General features: G+C 47.1%; 1 protein-coding gene across 3 annotated transcripts in view; it reads right to left on the bottom strand.

The window, feature by feature from the left end:
- Positions 1-679: 679 nt before the first annotated feature.
- Positions 680-20,119, bottom strand: part of NOL9 (nucleolar protein 9) — a 33,401-nt gene continuing 13,961 nt past the window's right edge. The window contains exons 7-12 of one of the 3 annotated variants that reach the window (XM_514340.8): positions 12,650-12,811; positions 11,833-12,130; positions 11,340-11,451; positions 8,338-8,515; positions 6,039-6,172; positions 680-5,345 (exon numbers count right to left, since the gene is read on the bottom strand). In XM_514340.8, the coding sequence (XP_514340.2) occupies positions 5,196-5,345; positions 6,039-6,172; positions 8,338-8,515; positions 11,340-11,451; positions 11,833-12,130; positions 12,650-12,811 (1,034 nt within the window). In that variant the 3' untranslated portion in view covers positions 680-5,195. Of the gene's footprint in view, positions 5,346-6,038; positions 6,205-8,337; positions 8,516-11,339; positions 11,452-11,832; positions 12,131-12,649; positions 12,812-20,119 lie in introns of all 3 variants that reach the window. The other 2 variants (XR_010148360.1, XM_009447407.5) reach the window with 2 other exon arrangements.

Raw genomic sequence — 20,119 nt, 5'->3', positions numbered from 1 at the left:
CCTGTTTCCTTCTAATACACTCCCAAAGACAGTCCAGAAAGAATGCAACATCCCCTCTTTACTTACATATGAACCAAGACAGGAAAATTAAACTCCCACTTGAGCTTCAAGTCAGTGACAAATAAAAATTAAAAATACTGAAAAAATTAACTCCCATTGCACTCATTACTTCAATGGTTAAAAACAACAACAACAAAACAGGCCAGGCACAGTGGCTCATGCCTGTAATCCCAGCACTTTGGGAGGCCGAGGCGGGTGGATCACCTGAGGTCAGTTTAAGACCAGCCTGGCCAATATGGTGAAACCCCCTCTCTAGTAAAAATACAAAAATGAGCTGGGTGTGGTGGTGCCTGCCTGTCGTCCCAGCTACTCGGGGGGCTGAGGCAGGAGAATCGCTTGAATCTGGGAGGTGGAAATTGCAGTGAGCCGAGATTGCACCATCGCACTCCAGCCTGGGCAAAAGAGACTCTGTCTCAAAAAGAAAAAAAAAGGCACAACAAAACAAACAAACAAACAAACAAACAAACACATCACAAGCATTTGCTGGAGTCTCCAGACTTCATTAACCGCCTTTCAACATTTTTTTTCCTCCCAGTGTTTTTTCACTATAGTTTCTTCTAAGCATTTAAGTGATTGCCTGGAATAAAATGACCTATCTACATAAAATTACACAACTAAATTCATGTTCTCAAAAATATTTAATGGTACAAAAGTTCATCTGTTAACTGAAAAGAGCTGAACAGAAACCATACATATTTTGTAAAATACACACACACACAGCAGAACCCCAGCTGAGACACCTCACAGTGTCAGTGATTACTATGTGGTGGTGGGCTGGAGGATCATTTTCTACATGTGTAAGCTGCTTATAAAATTTTAAAAGCAACAAGTGGGGGTTTATGAAAAACTTTCAGGAATGGGTTATCTATGGTGGCCGTGGAGCTTGCTTCCTCAAGGGCTCTTTGACCACAGGAAGCTTGGTAGCAACAATTTTAAGGTGAACCTGCCAGAGGCAAGATGAGTAAGTAGCTGTGGATTCATTTAGTTTCTGCATCCCTCCAGCATGACCGTGAGTAGCACAGCCGTGGTGCCAGCCTCCTGAGTTTACCATCTCATCAGAGGCTAGCCACACACTAGGAGTTACTGACCGTTTCTACATGCCGGAGACTGTGCTACATGTCTTATAGACATGACTTCACTTACTCCTCACCCAGGAACACTGAAGGAAGAACAATTACCCAATCCTCAAAACACAAAACAGGCTCAGGCTAAGCATCTTCCTCCAAGTTACACCACTGACAAGTGGTAGAGCCAGGATTTGAACTCAGAGCTCTATAATCAAAGCCTGCTGTCTTATCCATGATCTTGCCATCCAAACCCAAAAACAAATGACCTAGGCCGGGTGCGGTGGCTCACGCCTGTAATCCCAGCACTTTGGGAGGCCAAGGTGGACGGATCACGAGGTCAGGAGCTCGAGACCAGCCTAGCCAACATAGTAAAACCCCATCTCTACTAAAAATACAAAAAAAATTAGCTAGTGTAGTGGCGGGCGCCTGTAATCCCGGATACTTTGAAAATTACATACAAAAATTACTAAGAGGCCCAGGCACAGTGGCTTATGCCTGTAATCCCAACACCTTGGGAGGCCAAGGCAGGCGGATCCCCTGAGGTTGGAAGTTCGAGACCAGCCTGACCAATAAAGTGAAACGCCATCTCTACTAAAAATACAAAAATTAGCCGGGTGTGGTGGCAGGCGCCTGTAATCCCAGCTACTTGGGAGGCTGAAGCAGGAGAATCGCTTGAACCCAGGAGGCAGAGGTTGCAGTGACCTGAGATCAGGCCACTGCACTCCAGCCTTGGCAACAGAGTCCGTCGCAAAAGAAAAAAACAAACAAACAAAAAAAACCTAAGAGCTTTTGTAAAGAATAGCTTCAGGCCAGGCGCAGTGGCTCACGCCTGTAATCTCAGCACTTTCGGAGGCCAAGGCGGGCGGATCACGAGGTCAGGAGTTCGAGACCAGCCTGACCAACATGGTGAAACCCTGTCTCTACTAAAAATACAAAAATTAGCTGGGCGTGGTGGCACACACCTGTAATCCCAGCTACTCAGGAGGCTGAGGCAGGAGAATCGCTTAAACCTGGGAGGCGGAAGTTGCAGTGAGCCGAGATCACTCCACTGCACTCCAGCCTGGGTGACAGAGCTAGACTCTGTCTCAAAAAAAAAAAAAGAAAAGAAAAGAAATTGCTTCAGCACTTTGGGAGGCCGAGGCAAGCGGATCACAAGGTCAGGAGATCGAGACCAGCCTAGCCAATACGGTGAAACCCTATCTCTACTAAAAATATAAAAATTAGCCAGGCATGGTGGCGCTCACCTGTAATCCCAGCTACTTGGGAGGCTGAGGCAGAAGAATCACTTGAACCCGGGAGGGGAGAGGCTGTAGTGAGCCAAGGTCGTGCCACTGCACCCCAGCCTGGGTGACAGAGCGAGACTCTGTCTCAAAAAAAAAGAAAAAAAAAAAAAGAATAGCTCCAATGGAGAACTCCTTACTACCTAATCTGACCCATAACAGACTGTGGAAATGATAAAAAGTCCAATCTTGTCCTTCTTCTAAATGCCCTTAAAGCCACTGCCACCAGCCGGGTGCGGTGGCTCATGCCTGTAATCCCAACACTTTGGGAGGCCAAGGCAGGTGGATCACCTGAGGACAGGAGTTCAAAACCAGCCTGGCCAACATGGTGAAACCCCTTCTCTACTAAAAATAGAAAATCAGTCAGGCATGGTGGCGCATGCCTGTAATCCTAGCTACTCGGGAGGTTGAGGCAAGAGAATCACTTGAACCCGGGAGGCAGAGGTGGCAGTGAGCCCAGATTGCGCCACTGCACTCCAGCCTGGGCAACAAGAGCGAAACTCCATCTCAAAAAAAAAAAAAAAAAAAAAAAAAGGATAAAAAGGCCACTGCCATCAATAATGGGATGAATCGTCATCCTGGAGAATGGTGCTGCTGCAGGTCTGACCGGCACAAGCTAGACCTGACAGAGGCCTTGGCTCCCGGTCTCCGAACCTCCTTCCCTAAACCCTGTACAGCTTCCTGGGCCAACTCTAGCCCCAGTACGGCCACCTGACCCACAGCTGATAGCTCCCTCTAGAGGCAACGATTTTTCTTTACTGATAGGGACTGAAGAAAAAGACTTGACCTTCATACAGGCCGCATTTAAAGCCTGAAGGCAAACCTAGACTGAATGCAAATGCAATTACAGGGCACCAGTTTCATTCTTCCAGAGCCTTGCTGCAAATGACCTCCGGTGAGTATAACTGTAAGATACACGGAAGTGGAGAAAGGCAAAACATTGATGGTGATGGATTGTCTTAAAATTCTTTACAAGGCCAGCACAGTAAAACATCATATGAATGAGCCAGATTTCAACATAAATAAGGGGCAACTAAGAAGCTAGACTCAATTGTCTCAAAGGTATCAAAACTAATCACCATAGCAAGGTTTCCTGTGCTTATTTTAAGTCCTTTGCTGTTGGGTCTAAGAGGTGCTGAGGGGCCACTGTAAAATACTAAAGACAATGATAACCAACAGTTGTATATAAGTGTATATAAGTGTTAAAACCCACACATCCTAATAGTCTTACAATGTGATCATGCTGGGAAGATGGAATTCTGTCAAAGCGGTGGTCACAATACCAGTTTGAACCTCAGCCCCAGGAAGTATCCTGCTGTCTTAAATGCAGAAATGATGTGACCTGGTCCCATCACCCGTTTACACAAACCACTTCCAACCTAGAGGACAGAGTCGGAAGCACCAGGGAGAACATGGAGAATGGCAGTCTGGTCACCAGCCGCCGGCGCCCCCAGGAAAAAGCTCTAAATGGCAGGGTTGTTCATAGGTGCAAGTTCAGGTCCAGCCTCCCACAGGCAAAAATGGAGCTTTCCCAAGAGCTGGTCTGCCAGTCCTTCTTCCTTCAAAACAGCCCAGTCTCCAGCTCTGCCCTGTGGTTGTCTCTGGCCTCAGATCAGAAGTCAATTTGGACAAATCTGCTTTTTAAGAGCCCCCAGAAGAGGTTTTCCAGATTTTTTTTTTTTTTTTTTTTTGAGATGGAGTCTTGCTCTTGTCGCCCAGGCTGGAGTGCAGTGGTGTGACCTCAGCTCACTGCAAGCTCCGCCTCCTGGGTTCATGCCATTCTCCTGCCTCAGCCTCCTGAGTAGCTGGGACTATAGGCGCCCACCACCACGCCCAGCTAGTTTTTTGTATTTTTAGTAGAGACGGAGTTTCACTGTGTTAGCCAGGATGGTCTCGATCTCCTGACCTCGTGAACCGCCTGCCTTGGCCTCCCAAAGTGCTGGAATTACAGGCGTGAGCCACCGCGCCTGGCCCCGAGGTTTTCCAGATTTGAAAGAAATTTCCTCAGCATAAAACCTCAGGATTAAAAAAAAGGAAGGGCTCTTGGGTCCAAATTTATATCTATCAAACCCGTTTAAATTTTTCTTTTCTTTTTTAAAAGATAAGGTCTTACTCTGTCGCTCAGGCTGGAGTAGTTGGTGTACTCCAGCCTGGAACTCCGAGGCTCAAGCAATCCTCCCGCCTCAGCCTCCCAAAGTGCTAGGATTACAGGTGTGCATGAGCCACCATGCCCAGCCCTATCTATTAAACCTTGATTGAATATAACACACCAAGTACAACTGCACCAAATGGATGGGCTGTAACCATCCACACTGGCTCCAAGGAAGCAGACCGCTGGACCCCAGCTCTGCACGTGGCTCAGGCAAGGCCCGTGGTGAGCCCTTGTATCCATTATGCTTGAGATCCTGCAGATCGGCCTTCTTCCTTCCTTCTCAGTACATTGTAATGGCCCCAGTTTCCTTATTTTTATCCTGATTCTAATAACCAGGTCCTTGAAGAACTTTCTGAGGAATCTCTGTTTTAATGGCACACAAACTGTTCTCTGCTGTTTTACTCCCTCTGGACAGCAAGTATGAGTATCACACAGAAGACTAGAACAAATTCTAGCTCATGCAGCTTTAAAAGAGAAACTTAAGACTACTATACGACATTCACGAATTACACAAAAAACACTGTTGCTAATAAGGGCACCATTCATGGCCATGAAACTCCATCATGTCTCTTGTGGTCAGGCTTGAGACAAAACTTTCTGGTAGGAAAGTTTCTTCCCTTATTAAAAACGCGAGCATCACTTCATTTTTCGACAGAACTTAGGTCTTCGGTATGGTTTCTCTTTATGTGCCTCCTCAGGTTCTCTTGCTCCAATTTTCTCTGATGCTCCAGGAAGTTTAAAATTGTAATCCGTTGTGACATAAGGTACTGTCCCTTCGATCCCATGCTGAAATGGAAACACAGAGAATGCATGGAAACACTCCAGGTCCAGCCCAGAGGGGTTTACAGTGCTCTCTCACACCTAGAAGGCAGTGTCATGGTGATGGTCTGGGTGGGGACTTCTCACTTTTAAGGCATTTGATCCCTTCCTTCAGAGCCCCCTTTAATCAACTGGCTCGGTAACAAACGTGCCAAGGCCTCCCTTCTGTCCCATTCCATCAACACAGCAAACAGCGTGAGGCAGAGTGGGGGTGCAGTGTGCGTCCCTTTCAAATGAGGGACACCGGAGGATGAGAATGGTAGGAACATCCCCCGTTCCCAGAGCCCACTCTCAGTCCCTGTGGCTGGCTCTGGGGCACACAGACGCCTTGACCTGGTCCCGTGATGCCTCTGAAGACTGTCCTCAGGAGGGCAAACCTGGGAGGGCCTCTGCTTGCTCCAACACAACCTACTCCTATGTAAAGGCTCCACCACGGGTTGCAGTGAGCCCAGATCGCGACACTGACACCACGAGTGACAGTGATTCATAGTCTCAGGCCTTGGAGGCGGCCCTGACACCGTCTCGGCTCACTCAGGATCTACAACAAAGTATAGGTTTCCCAGATCACCCATTCCCATGACCCCTGACCCTACTTCAGCTCCTCACTTCTGTGGACCTGAGTAGGCTCCTTCCAGGGCTGTGCCCGGGGGGAAGGCTCACCTGGCACTTAAGGACACAATGCGGAATGGCAATAGCTCCAACGAGCAGACAATTCACGGTCCTTAGCTCTTCCGGGGGCACAGGGGTGAGGATGTGGTACAGCCGCTTCTCCATGTCAATGCCTCTACAGATGCCTTCAAGACACGCGCACAACACAAAAATCACCCTTTTGGAAAACATCAAACCTCTCCATCGTTAGAAACTGCAGAATGGTTTTGAACATAAGTCTTGATATCAACTCTGTTTTGTTTTGAAAATACAAAGAGCTGGCCAGGTGCAGTGGCTCACGCCTGTAATCCCAGCACTCTGGGAGGCCGAGGCGGGTGGACTACCTGAGATCAGGAGTTCCAGACCAGCTTGGGCAACACAGTGAAACCCTGTCTCTACTAACAATACAAAAAATTAGCCGGGCGTAGTGGTGGGCGCCTGTAGTCCCAGCTACTCGGGAGGCCAAGACAGGAGAATAGCTTGAACCCGGGAGGTGGAGCTTGCAGTGAGCCGAGATGGCGCCACTGTACTCCAGCCTGGGTGACAGAGTGAGACTGTCTCAAAAAAAAAAAAAAATACAAAGAGTCAAGAGATGGAGTCCTTGAACACTGGGGCAGTTCGTACCTTCCCTGTGTTCAGCCACGAGGAACCAAAATGGTCTACATGCAAAAGTCCTAGATTGGGCCAGCTGCGGTGGCTATGCCTGTAATCCCAGCACTGTGGAGGCTGAGGCGGGTGCATCGAATGAGGTCAGGAGTTTGCGACCAGCCTGGCCAACATGGTGAAACCCCATCTCTACTAAAATCACAAAAATCAGCTGGGCATGGTGGCGCGCACCTGTAATCCCAGCTACTCAGGAGTCTGAGACACAAGAATCACTTGAACTCGGGAGGCAGAGGTTGCAGTGAGCCCAAATAGACAGAGAGAGACTTTGTCTCAAAACAAACAAACAAACAAACAAACAAAAAACAGCCTGGGCACAGTGGCTCATGCCTGTAATCTCAGCACTCTGGGAGGCCGAGGTGGGCAGATCACGAGGTCAGGAGTTCAAGACCAGGCTGACCAACATGGTGAAACCCCATCTGTACTAAAAATACAAAATTAGCTGGGCGTGGTGGCGCATGCCTGTAATCCCAGCTACTCAGGAGGCTGAGACAGAAGAATCGTTTGAACCTGGGAGGCGGAGGTTGCAGTGAACGGAGATCACACCATTGCACTCCAGCCTGGGCGACAGAGCAAGACTCCGTCTCGGAAAAAAAAAAAACAAAAAAGTCCTTGATTGTTGGTGAGTACAGGCCAGGGGGAAAATCCACCACTAAGGAACATACAGAAGACAACCTGATATTACTGTTCCTCCTTTATGGTCTGTGAAAATGCTTTTGAGAAATACAGTGTTGTCCAAATCTGAAATGTGCATTTGAGGACTTTGCTAATTTGGGACTACTTAGCTCCAGCACCCTTCCAAAACTCCACATTTATTGACCTCAGGAAACCAGGGCAGGTCAAGGAAGTGGGGACCCAATCCCGCTGGGCACTTCGAGCCCTGGTCCAGACCCTGGATCTGAGTGATGGGAAGTGCCAGGCTGTGGCACAATTGCGCCTGGGTTCAGGTCATTCCTGGCTGTAGGGATGAATTTTAAGAGAGGAAGTGGAGGGTTCAGTTAAGAAACTTTTCAGTAGATGCCGGTGGCTGACTAGCATGCTGAGAAGAGGTGGAAGAAGCTGACATATTTTGAAGAGAGAAGCCACCAGACCATCTAATGGGCTGAAAGTACCAAATGAAGGCTAGGGGATGCCAAGGAGGGGCCAGGGTCTGACCTGGATGTCAGAGTGAATCTTCCAATGGACCAAGTACGAGCCTGGGGCAAGGAGGAGAGGGTGAGGGCAGGAGGGTCCTGGGGGTCCCAGGTCTGCATGCCAGTCAGGCACTCAGGTGAAGATGCATACCGACAAGGTGGGTTTGGAACGCAGATGAACAGCTGTGTTGGAGGACACTGCAAAAAGGCAACGCCTAAAATGGATTTAGAATCCAGCAGTGACTGAGACAGCCTAGGGGAGAAGTGTCGAGCAAGAAGAAGAGGGCCAAGCCCAGGCCCTTGGGAAGCCTACATTTACAGGAGCTGGCAGACGAAGCAGAGAAATAGCTGCTTCCTTCCTGGCCTCCAGCCCTTAAGGCATGCTATATAGATGAGTGGGGGTTCTCTGACCTCTGTAGCTTAGACACAGCTACAAGGTCAAGACCAGTCATCTACAGTTGAAGCAGTGGATCCTTTTCAGTAGGTTTATGGATATGTTTTACTCTCAGACTCACCAAAGCCCAAGCAGTCACAGATTGGAGTCTGGGCAAGCAGGATGGGCCCATTCGTGTATCCTCTGACGTCATCCTGGATCTTGCAAAGACCAACCCAGCTGGCGTTCACAGCATATAGTATATGGGTAGGGGCGACATCAGAGTGGGTAATCCGGAGTGCGACTGCATTGAAAGGGACCTGGAAAATGAATTTGCATCTCACTCTATTCATTGCTACTTTGAAAGACCACTTAATTTCTACAACTAGATTAACCAGCTATCTAAAGATAGGTCTGCCAAAGTGCCTACTCAAAAGTATCTCTAAAGAATAAAAACAGCCAGGCACAGTGGCTCACGCATGTAATCCCAGCACTTTGGGAGGCCGACGCGGGTGGATCACGAGGTCAGGAGTTCAAGACCAGCCTGACCAACACGGTGAAACCTTGTCTCTACAAAAAACACAAAATTAGCCAGGCATGGTGGTGGGCGCCTGTAATCCCAGCTACTCAGGAGGCTACGGCAGAAGAATCGCTTGAACCTGGGAGGCGGAGGTTGCAGTGAGCAGAGATCGCGCCACCGCACTCCAGCCTGGGTGATAGAGCAAGACTCGGTCTCAAAAAAAAAAAATTAATAAATAAAAAATAAAAATAAAAAATAAAATAAAATAAAATAAAAAATTCTTTCGGCTGGGTGCAGTGGCTCACGCCTGTAATCTCAACCCATTGGGAGGCCAAGGTGGGTTGATCACTTGAGGTCAGGAATTTGAGACCAGCCTGGCCAACATGGCGAAACCCTGTCTCTACTAAAAATACAAAAATTAGCCAGGGATGGTGGTGCGTGCCTGTAGTCCCAGCTACTTGGGAGGCTGAGGCACAAGACTCACTTAAACCCAGGAGGCGGAGGTTGCAGTGAGCTGAGATCGTGCCACTGCACTCCAGCTTGAATGACAGACCAAGACTCCATCTCAAAAACAAAAATTAAAAATAAATAAATAAATAAATAAATAAATAAAATACAAAAATTTAGCCAAGGGTGGTGGCGCATGCCTTTAGTCTTAGCTACTTGGGAGGCTGAGGTACTAGAATTGAGAATCACTTGAACCCACAAAGTGGAGATTACAGTGAGCCAAGATTGTGCCACTGCACTTCAGCCTGGGTGAAAGAGAGAGACTCTGTCTCCAAAAAAAAAAGAAACAAAAAACACTTAAATTTAAAAAATAAATGTGGGCCGGGTGCGGAGGACACGCCTGTAATCCCAGCACTTTGGGAGGCTGAGGCGGGTGGATCATATGAGGTCAGGAGTTCGAGACCAGCCTGGCTAACATGGTGAAACCCCGTTTCTACTAAAAATACAAAAGATTAGCTGGGCGTGGTGGCGCGTGCCTGTAATCCCAGCTACTCGGGAGGCTGACGCAGGAGAATCGCTTGAACCCAGGAGGCGGAGGTTGCAGTGAGCCGAGCACGTGGCATTGCACTCTGGCATGGGCAACAAGAGTGAAATTCCATCTCAAAAAGATAAATAAATAAATAAATGTGGAGTAATACAAGACAGATTAAAGTATTGGCAGATAAATTTCACATTCACTTAAAGAGCATCTCCAAGTGAATAAATGACCCATAAACTAAAACCCCATTAGCAAAGTGACTTAGACTCTCCAGGGGAGATAACTCAGAAGCCTGGAGCCCACACCACCATCGGGCCCAAGAAACATATCCTTGCTGCCCAGGTCTGCCGCTTCAGCCTATGTGACCTAAGGCAAATGCTTCCACCTGACAAGGCCCAATGCTCAAAGCTGTAAATGAAGCATGTCTTAGCCTTTCTCTCACAGGGTGGCCATGAAGTCACTGAGCCCCTCCATGCTTGGCAGAGTGCCTGGCATGGAGCAAGCGCTCAAAACCGGACATGCTGTGTGGCAGACCACAGACCTGGGCTCAGAGTCGGGCGTCCTGCGGCTTCAGTCCTAGCCTCAACTTTGACTACACCATTTTGGGCAAGCTGACTCCCAGTCCCTGGCCTTGCTTTTACCATCTGTAAAATGGGGATAATAACAGGACCACGGTAAGTAGTGGAGTTACACAGGCTTAGAACAGAGTACTGCACAGAGTAAGCATTTCAGAAGTGCTACCTGCCGCTAGTTTTGTTTTTTCATCATCCCGAATCCTAACACTATCATGCTTTCCTCCCAAAACAATTATTAGCAGCCTGGATTCCAAGTTGCAAATACTCTGGTGGTGGAATCTACTTTTGACGACAGTAATGTGAAGTACTTCTTTTTTTTTTTTCTTTTAAGTCGGCATCTCGCTCTGTCACCCAAGCTGGAGTGCAGTGTCGTGATCTCAGATCACTGCAACCTCCGCCTCCTGGGTTCAAGCGATTCTCCTGCCTCAGCCTCCTGAGTAGCTGGGACCACAGGCACGTGCCACCATGCCTGGTTAATTTTTTGTATTTTTAATAGAGAGGGGGTTTCACTGTGTTAGCCAGGATGGTCTCGATCTCCTGACCTCGTGATCTGCCCGCCTTGGCCTCCCAAAGTGCTGGGATTACAGGTGTGAGCCACCGCGCCCAGCTAATGTGAAGTACTTTAAGAGTGTTCTCTGGGTGCCAGGTTCCACTGTGAACGCTCCCTGAATCCATACGTTCACTCTCTGAGGCCCAGTAGAACCCCTGCTCTACAGCTGAAAAGTGGAAGTGCTGGAGCAGCCCCTGCGACCAGGTGGGACATTCAAACCCAGCACGGACCCACACTTATCCTCAGTACAGAACCATGGCTAAGAGCAGTCACTGGAGCTGAACTGCCTGGGCCTGCATGCCAGCCCAGCCCCTAGTGCTGAGTCCCTCAGCCTCTCTACACCTCAGGTTCCCCATCTATAAAGTGGGAATAACGACACAACCTGTGTCACTGGGATGTTCTGAGGATTAAATGAGCGAGGAGTTATGCAGTGGTTAGGAGAGTGCCCAGCACACAGAAAACCACACAAGGGTGTAACAAAATGAAGACAATTTCTCCTGTAAGTTCAGATTACCTGATAGGGTGTCAGGCTATGTAAAGGAGAAAGTGGTTTGGGCATCGGGGGCTGCAGCTGGCTAAGGTAACTCAAGATGGACAGATCTCGAAGAATTTTGTTATGTGACTCTCTGAAAGGCAAATCACAACAAGGTAAGTAGACATTTAACCCTCAACGGCCACCTCCCACACCTGTCATCACAGAGGTCACATTTTCACAGAGTACTGGGCTTTCCAACACTGCCCCCCCTTGACGGACCCCAACTGGAAAAACAGGAAGTGTAAAGACTCCTTTAAGTCAAAGTTGCTGGCAGCCAGAGGTAGGGGACACTTCTGGATATTTCCACTGGGAACATAACAGTTCAGAAAACAACTGGTTCGTCTTTGTAAGTGCACAGCTGTGATAGAGACCTGAAGATATTAGAGGACTCAGGCCTTTAGAGGAATTGAGAATGCCAGGTCTTTTTCGACGGAAGGAAAAATAATTCTTCAGCCAAATGAGGGTTAGTTACCTATTTCTTGGAGTTATTCTGAATGCAAAGTCTGTATAAACACCTATCAGTTTATGTCCAGTGAACTCAACTGGACTCTCTTTTTCTTCATCAGCAAATTCCAAAGCATCTGCAAATGCTGCGAGTCTGAAACGTCGATTTCTCATCTTGGTCTTGCTTTTTGTGTACAAGCCATCCATGTCATCTACATACTGCGGGGTAAGGTCTGGCATATATTTACTGTGGTCAGAGCGGAACTGAACCACGTGGCTGGGAGACAGCAATCGGATCAGATCAATGAGAAGCAGGAGCCCCTGGTCTGTGGGGAAGAGACATTAGCACAGCTGATACACTCAAGAACAGTGACGCGCTCAAGAACAGTGACATGCTCCTACGACAAATGGATGCATTTGTTCTAAGACAAAGAAACCATCAATACGTTGGACTTCGGCTGGGCACAGTGGCTCATGTTTGTAATCCCAGCATGCCTTGACAGGCCAAGGTGGGCGGATCACTTGAGGCCAGAAGTTCAAGATCAGCATGGCCAACATGGCAAAACCCCATCTTTACTAAAACTACAAAAATTAGCTGGGCAGAGTGGCACACGCCTGTGGTCCCAGCTACTCTGGAAGCTGAGGTGGGAGGATTGTTTGAGCCTGGGAGGCAGAGGATGCAGTGAGCCGAGATCACGCCATTGCACTCCAGCCTGGGCGACAGAGTGAGACCCTGCCTCAATTAAAAACAAAAAACAAAACACTGGGCTTTAACGTGAATGTCTGAAACTAACAGTACTCACACTGCCTGTCCTTCCCTTGCAGATGTGCACATGCAGGCTTACCTGAAACCCATCCCATAGTGTTGACGATGAGAGGGGACTCTCTCTTGTAAGCGCTGAACACATATTTCACTATGTCAATATAATTCTCATAGTTGTTTTTACAAGAAGGTTTCCCATAATATACCATCTTCTGTGGAGTCCTCAGGTGAGTGAAAGGTGGTCCTAAAAAGACAAAGATGAGTAATCAGATGAGTAAGGTGAGTGACCAATCCTGGCCACTTAAAAGGTGGTGAGGGTTTTGTTTCAGCCGTTATCACTGACAAAGAACCCTAGGAAATCTGAGATCATCCTACCTACAGGAACACTCTAATTCCATTTTTTGGAAATCTAAGCTTTCAACTTAACACAAAGACATGCTCACTTTCACATAAACGGCTAATGCCAATTATGTCCTAACATGGCCATTCATTCAGCGAACACACAAATCTGCTAACTGCTGGGCTTGTTCCAGTGATTTGGGACATATCTGTAAACAAAACAGACAAACATCCCCACCCTCACAGGGCTTCTATCCCAATGAAAGGGCAATGAATAGCCATGTGTGTCTTATAGCAATACAGCAATGACTCTGTTCTAAGAGGCCCTTCACATATAGCCTCTAATTTTCTTTCTTTTTTTTTTTTTTAGACAGAGTTTCACTCTTGTTGCCCAGGCTGGACTGCAATGGTGCGATCTTGGCTCACAGCAACTTCCGCCTGCCAGGTTCAAGCGATTCTCCTGCCTCAGCCTCTCAAGTAGCTGGGATTACAGGCATGTGCCACCATGCCCGGCTTATTTTGTATTTTTAGTAGAGACGGGGTTTCTCCATGTTGGTCAGGCTGGTCTTGAACTCCCAACCTCAGGTGATCCACCCACCTCAGCCTCCCAAAGTGCTGGGATTACAGGCGTGAGCCACCATGCCCAGCCAAGAGCCTCTAATTTTCATAACCCTGTGGCAGGTAGTAGTATCCTCATTTTTACAGATGAGGAAATTGGGAAAGAGATCAACTTGAACAAGGTCAGCCAGTCAGTAAACAGCAAGCTGGTTTAAACCCAGAGGGGCCGGCTCCTGCGTTCACACTCCTAATCATGACATATCTCCTCTGGCCAGGGACAGGGAGCTGAGCAGTTCAATGAGGGCAGGGTCCGCACAGTCAGCAGGCCAGTGACCAGGACTGTGTGTGACAGGGTCAGAAGGGAGATGGCCTGGGTCAGTGTGATTGCAGCAGGGCCACTCAACCTTCAGAGTGGCCACTATGATGGGAGCTGCGAATTCAGCCAGCGAGGCTCCTTTCAAGGTTGGGGCCAGTAAGGGCAGGGATGTGGGGTAGCCAGCAGCAGAGGGAGTGGCCTGTATAGTTCAGAGAAGACTGAGCAAATATGCAAATATATTGTAAATAATCATAGGCAGGTTTCTTCCCACCAGAGAACCAACTTACAAATATGAAAGTGAGGAAGGCTAACGAGAGTGACCCCTGGGGTGTTAAGCCAGAATCGGATGAGTCGGAAACTCATGGCTCTCTGTCTCTCTCTCTTTCTCTCTTTTTTCTTTTTATTTTTTTGAGACAGAGTCTCACTCTGTCATCCAGGCTGGAGTGCAGTGGCGCAATCTCAGCTCACTGCAACCTCCACCTCCCGAGTTCAGGTGATTCTCCTGCCTCAGCCTCCCAAGTAGCTGGGATTACAGGCACTCGCCACCACACCTGGCTAATTTTTGGATTTTTTAGTAGAGATGAGGTTTTGTTATGTTGGCCAAGTAAGTTGGTCTCAAACTCCTGACCTCAAGTGATCTGCCTGCCTCGGCCTGCCACAGTGCTAGGATTACAGGCATGAAGCACCGTGCCTGGTTTTAATGAAACAGATAGAAAAGGTATCTACAGAAGTTCAGATCTATATGCATACATACACATATACATATGTATGTTTGGGTTTAAATATGCAATATATGCTAGCTCTGTGCACTGAGGGGATCTAGAAACAATAACACACCAGAGGCAACAAGCGTGCACAGTACTGAAACTCTGGTTTCAATCTCTCTCCATGAAAAGGAGCCAGGGCTCTCTGGAAAAATAGCTCATTCCAAGGCTATGGAAGAGAAAGTGAAAGATGACCCCAGAACTTCCTGTTTTTCCTGAAAGTTAAGACAGTGCTCAAAAAAGGATGGAGCCATGGAGTAGCCAGGGTCAGTACAGCTGGAGAGCCCAGGCCAAGGGTGCAGTCAGGACCTAGGACGTAAGAGGAGCTCAGTAGACAGACAGGTCCTAGGAGGTGGCCGGCAGGGCAGAGCGGCTGCTTATACATAGGGATATTGTACACATAAATTAATGTGTTCAGAATAATGAGAGCCAAGTTTTCTTGTTTTTGTTTCTTTTTAAGACAGGGTCAGCTGGGCATGGTGGCTTACACCTATAATTCTAGCACTTTGGGAGGCCAAGGCAGGTGGATCACCTGAGGTCAGGAGTTCGAGACCAGCCTGGCCAACATGGTGAAACCCCGCCTCTACTAAAAATACAAAAAATTAGCCAGGCATGGTGGCGGGTGCCTGTAATCCCAGCTACCTGGGAGGCTGAGGCAGGTGAATCGCTTGAACCCAGGAGGCACAGGTTGCAGTGAGCCGAGATCGTGCTATTGCACTCCAGCCTGGGCAGCAAGGGCGAAACTCCATCTCAAAAAAAAAAAAAAAAAAAAGTTGGAGGTATCACATTCTCTGACTTCAAAAGCAGTTATAATTAAAAGAGCATGCTGCAGACCGGGCTACAAAGTGAGACACTGCCTCTACAAATAATTGTTCAAAAATTAGCCAGGTGTGGGCCAGGTGCGGTAGCTCACGCCTGTAATCCTAGCACTTTAGGAGGCTGAGGCGGGTGGATTACCAGGTCAGGAGATCGAGACCATCCTGGCTAAAGTGGTGAAACCCCATCTCTACTAAAAATGCAAAAAATTAGCCGGGCGTGGTGGCAGGCACCTGTGGTCCCAGCTACTCGGGAGGCTGAGGCAGGAGAATGGTGTGAACCCAGGAGGCGGAGCTTGCAGTGAGCCGAGATCACGCCACTGCACTCCTGCCTGGGTGACAGAGCGAGACTCCGTCTCAAATAAAATAAAATAAAATAAAATAAAATAAAATAAAAAAATAAAAATTAGACAGGTGTGGTGGCTAATAATAGCTGTCATCCTACCTACTCAAGTGAGGTAGGAGGATCCCTTCAGCCCAGAAGCTTGAGGTTGCAGTAAGCTATGATCACACCACTGTACTCCAGCCTCAGTGACAGACTGAGATCCTGTCTCAAAGGAAAAAATAAGGCCAGGTGCAGTGGCTCACACTTGTAATCTCAGGACTGTGGGAGGCTTAGGTGGGAGGATCACTTGAGCTCGGGAGTTTGAGAACAGCTTGGGCAACATAGGGAGACCCTGTTTCTACAAAGTCTAAAAAAAATGGAGTTAGGCTTGGTGGTGCATACCTGTTTTCCCAGCTACCTGCAAGGCTAGCCTGAGCTCAGAAGGTGGAGGATGCAGTGAGCTGTGATTACGCCACTGTACTCCAGCCTGTGTGACACAGCAAGACCCGGTCTCAATAAATAAATAAATATTTTTAAATTAATTTTTAAGTAAAACAGCATGGCAGGATCAGGCATGGTGGCTCTGCCATCTCAGTGCTTTGGGAAGCTAAGGCAGATCACCTGATTCCAGGAATCCAAGGCTGCGGTGAGCTATGATTGTGCTAATTAATGCACTCCAGCCTGGGTGACAGAGTGAGACACTGTCTCTCTCAGAAACCAAGCACGGTAATGGCATAAAAAAAGACATATCACCCAATGGAACAGCATAGAAAGCCTGGAAATAAACACTGCATTTATAGCCAATTGACTTCTGACAAAGGTGCTAATAACAAAACAAGGGGGAAGGACAGTCTTCAATAAATAAGGCCAGGAAATCTGGTTATCCACGGGGAGAAGAAGGATACTAGATATCCTTATCAAACACCATATACAAAAATCAACTCAAAATGGAATAAAGACTTAAGTATTAAGACCTGAAACTGTAAACCTACTAGAGGAAAAGCTTCATGACACTGGTCTAGGTAACAATTTTTTGGATATGACCCCGAAAACAAAGGTTAACAACAGACAAATGAGATGGCATCAAACTAAAAAGCTTCTGCATAACAAAGGAAAAAATTCCAAAGAGACAACCCTCAGAATGGGAGAAAACGTCTGTAAATCATCCATCTGATAAGGAGTTAATATCCAAAATATGTAAGGAACACAAGAAACTCAACAGCAAGAAAACAAATAACCCAACTGAAAAATGGGTAAGGCACTTGTACTAACTTCAAAACTTACCGAAAAGCTATAGTAATTAAAACAATATGATACTGGGTCAAGGACAGACATGTACACCGATGAAACAGAAAACGGAACCAGGAAATAAGCCCATACATATAAGATCAAACAATCTTCAAGATAGTCTTTTCAACAAATGGTGGTGGAAAATCTCAATATCTATATTCAAAAGAAAGAAGCTGGACCAATTCCTTACACTATATGAAAATATTAATTCAAAATGGATCAAAAACCTAAACTTAAGAGTAAAAACTGGGCTGGGTGCGGTGGCTCACACCTGTAATCCCAGCACTTTGGGGAGGCCGAGGCAGGTGGATCACAAGGTCAGGAGATCGAGACCATCCTGGCTAACACGGTGAAACCCCGTCTGCACTCCAGCCTGGGCGACAAAGCAAGACTCCATCTCAAAAAAAAAAAAAAAAAAAAAAAAAGAGTAAAAACTGAACAAACAAATTCAGGCTGAAAAATTTAAAAATAAAAAAATTTAAAAAGTTAAAAACTATAAAGCTCTTACAAGAAAACATTAGAGACAATCATGATGACATTAGATTTAGTAATGATTTCAAGGATGTAACACCAAAAGCATAGGCAACAAGTGAAAAAATAGATACACTGAACTTCATCAAAATTAAGAACTGTGCATCAAAGCTTAGTGTCAAGAAAGCAAAAAGACAACAACCTACAGAACAGGAGAAAACATCTGCAGACTGTACATCTCATAAAGGATTAATATAAAGAACTACTATTAATATGAAGAACTACTAAACTCAACAAAAAGTAACAATCCAATTCAAAAACATGCAGGCTGGGACCGGATGCCGTGGCTCACGCCTGTAATCCAGGCACTTTAGGAGGCCAAGCAGGTGGATCACCTGAGGTCAGGAGTTCGAGACCAGCCTGGCCAACATGGTGAAACCCCATCTCTACTAAAAATACAAAAATTAGCTGGGCATGGTGGCGGGCATCCATAATCCCAGCTACTCGGGAGGCTGAGGCAGGAGAATCGCTTGAACCCGGGAAGCGGAGGTTGCAGTGAACTGAGATCACACTACTTCACTCCAGCCTCGGCACTCCGTCTCAAAAAGGAAAACAAACAAACAAAAAACAAAAAAACAAGCAGGCTGGGTGCAGTGGCTCATGCCTGTAATCCCAGCATTTTGGGATGCTGAGGCGGGTGGATCGCCTGAGGCCAGGAGTTCGAGACCAGCCTGGCCAATGTGGTGAAACCCTATCTCTACTAAAAATACAAAAATTAGCCAGGCGTGGTGTAGTTCCTGCTACTTGGGAGGCTGAGGCAGGAGAACTGCTTGAACCCGGGAGGTGGAGGCTGTAGTGAGCCAAGATCACGCCACTGCACCTCAGCCTGGGCGAAAGAGCAAGACTCTGTCTCAGAAACAAACGAACAAAAAAAACACACAAGCAATATTCAAGGACTGGAACAGACATTTTTCCAAAGAAGATATACAAATGGCCAATAAGCACATGCTCAACATCATTAGTCATTTAAGGGAATGTAAATGAAAACCAACATGAGACATTACTTCACACAAACTCAGACAGCTATAATCAAAATAAGCATTGGTGAGGATACGGAGAAATCAGAACTCTTGTGCATTGCTGCTGGGAATGTAAAATGCAGCTACTGTGAAAAACAGTTTGGCAGTTCTCAAAACAGTAAACACAGAACTACCATAAGACCCAGCAATTCCACTCCTCGGTATACACCTGAAAGAACTGAAAGCAGGATATGGAGGAGATATCTGAATACCCATGTTCACAGCAGGATTATTCACGAAAGCCAAAATGTGGAAAGAAGCCAAGTGTCCCTTAACAGCTGAATGGATAAACTAAATGTGATATACACATACAATTGAATAACATTCAGCCATCAAAAAGAATTATTATTATTATTTTTTGAGGCAGAATCTCACTCTTTGTCACCCAGGCTGGAGTGTAATGGTGCAATTTCAGCTCACTGCAGCCTCTACCTCCCAGGTTCAAGTGATCCTCCTGCCTCAGACTCCCAAATATCTGGGACTATAGGCATGGACCACCAAGCCCAGCTAATTTTTGTATTTTTTTTATAGGGACTGGGTTTCACCATGCTACCCTGGTCTCAAACTCCCAGGCTCAAGCAATCTGCCGGCCTTGGCCTCCCAAAGTGCTGGGATTACAGGTGTGAGCCATGGCACCTGGCCAGGAATTAAATTTTGATACATGCTACAACATGGATGGATCTTGACAATACCATGCTGAGTGAAATAAGCCAGACAAAGGATAAGTATTGTGTGACTCCACTTACATGAGAATAGCCAGATTCATAGGGACAAAAAGTAGAACAGAGGTGAAGTCTCTAGGGGCTAGGAAAGAGGACAAGAGGAGGAGAAGAGGGAGTTAAGGGAGTTATTCTTTTTTTTGAGACAGAGTTTTGCTCTTGCTGCCCAGACTGGAGTGCAGTGGTGAGATCTCGGCTCACCGCAACCTCTGCCTCCCGGGTTCAAGTGATTCTCCTGCCTCAGCCTCCCAAGCAGAGTTATTCTTTTTTTTTTTTTTTTTTTTTTTTTTGAGACAGAGTCTCGCTCTGTCGCCCAGGCTGGAGTGCAGTGGTGAGATCTCAGCTCACTGCAAGCTCCGCCTCCTGGGTTCACGCCATTCTCCTGCCTCAGCCTCCCAAGTAGCTGGGACTACAGGCGCCCGCCACTACGCCCGGCTAATTTTTTGTATTTTTAGTAGAGATGGGGTTTCACCATGTTAGCCAGGATGGTCTCGATCTCCTGACCTCGTGATCCACCCGCCTTGGTCTCCCAAAGTGCTGGGATTACAGGCATGAGCCACCAAGCCCAGCCGAGAGTTATTCTTTAATGAGTACAGTTTTCATTTTGGGATGACAAAAAACCACACCCGACTAATTTTTAAATTTCTTGTAGAGACAGGGTCTCACCACGTTGCAAACACAACAAAAACAGTTGTGGCCAGGCACAGTGGCTCATGCCTACAATCCCAGAACTTGGGAGTCAGAGGTGAGTGGATGACCTGAGGTCAGGAGTTCGAGACCAGCCTGGCCAACATGGTGAAACCCTGTCTCTACTAAAAATACAAAAATTAGCTGGGCATGGTGGCGCGCACCTGCAGTCACAGCTACTCAGGAGGC

Source organism: Pan troglodytes, chromosome 1 (assembly GCF_028858775.2).
Source record: "Pan troglodytes isolate AG18354 chromosome 1, NHGRI_mPanTro3-v2.0_pri, whole genome shotgun sequence".
In the NCBI taxonomy this organism is placed as follows: domain Eukaryota; kingdom Metazoa; phylum Chordata; class Mammalia; order Primates; family Hominidae; genus Pan; species Pan troglodytes.
Note: the sequence above shows the minus strand (reverse complement) of the source record. Positions and strands in the feature narration are given on the sequence as shown.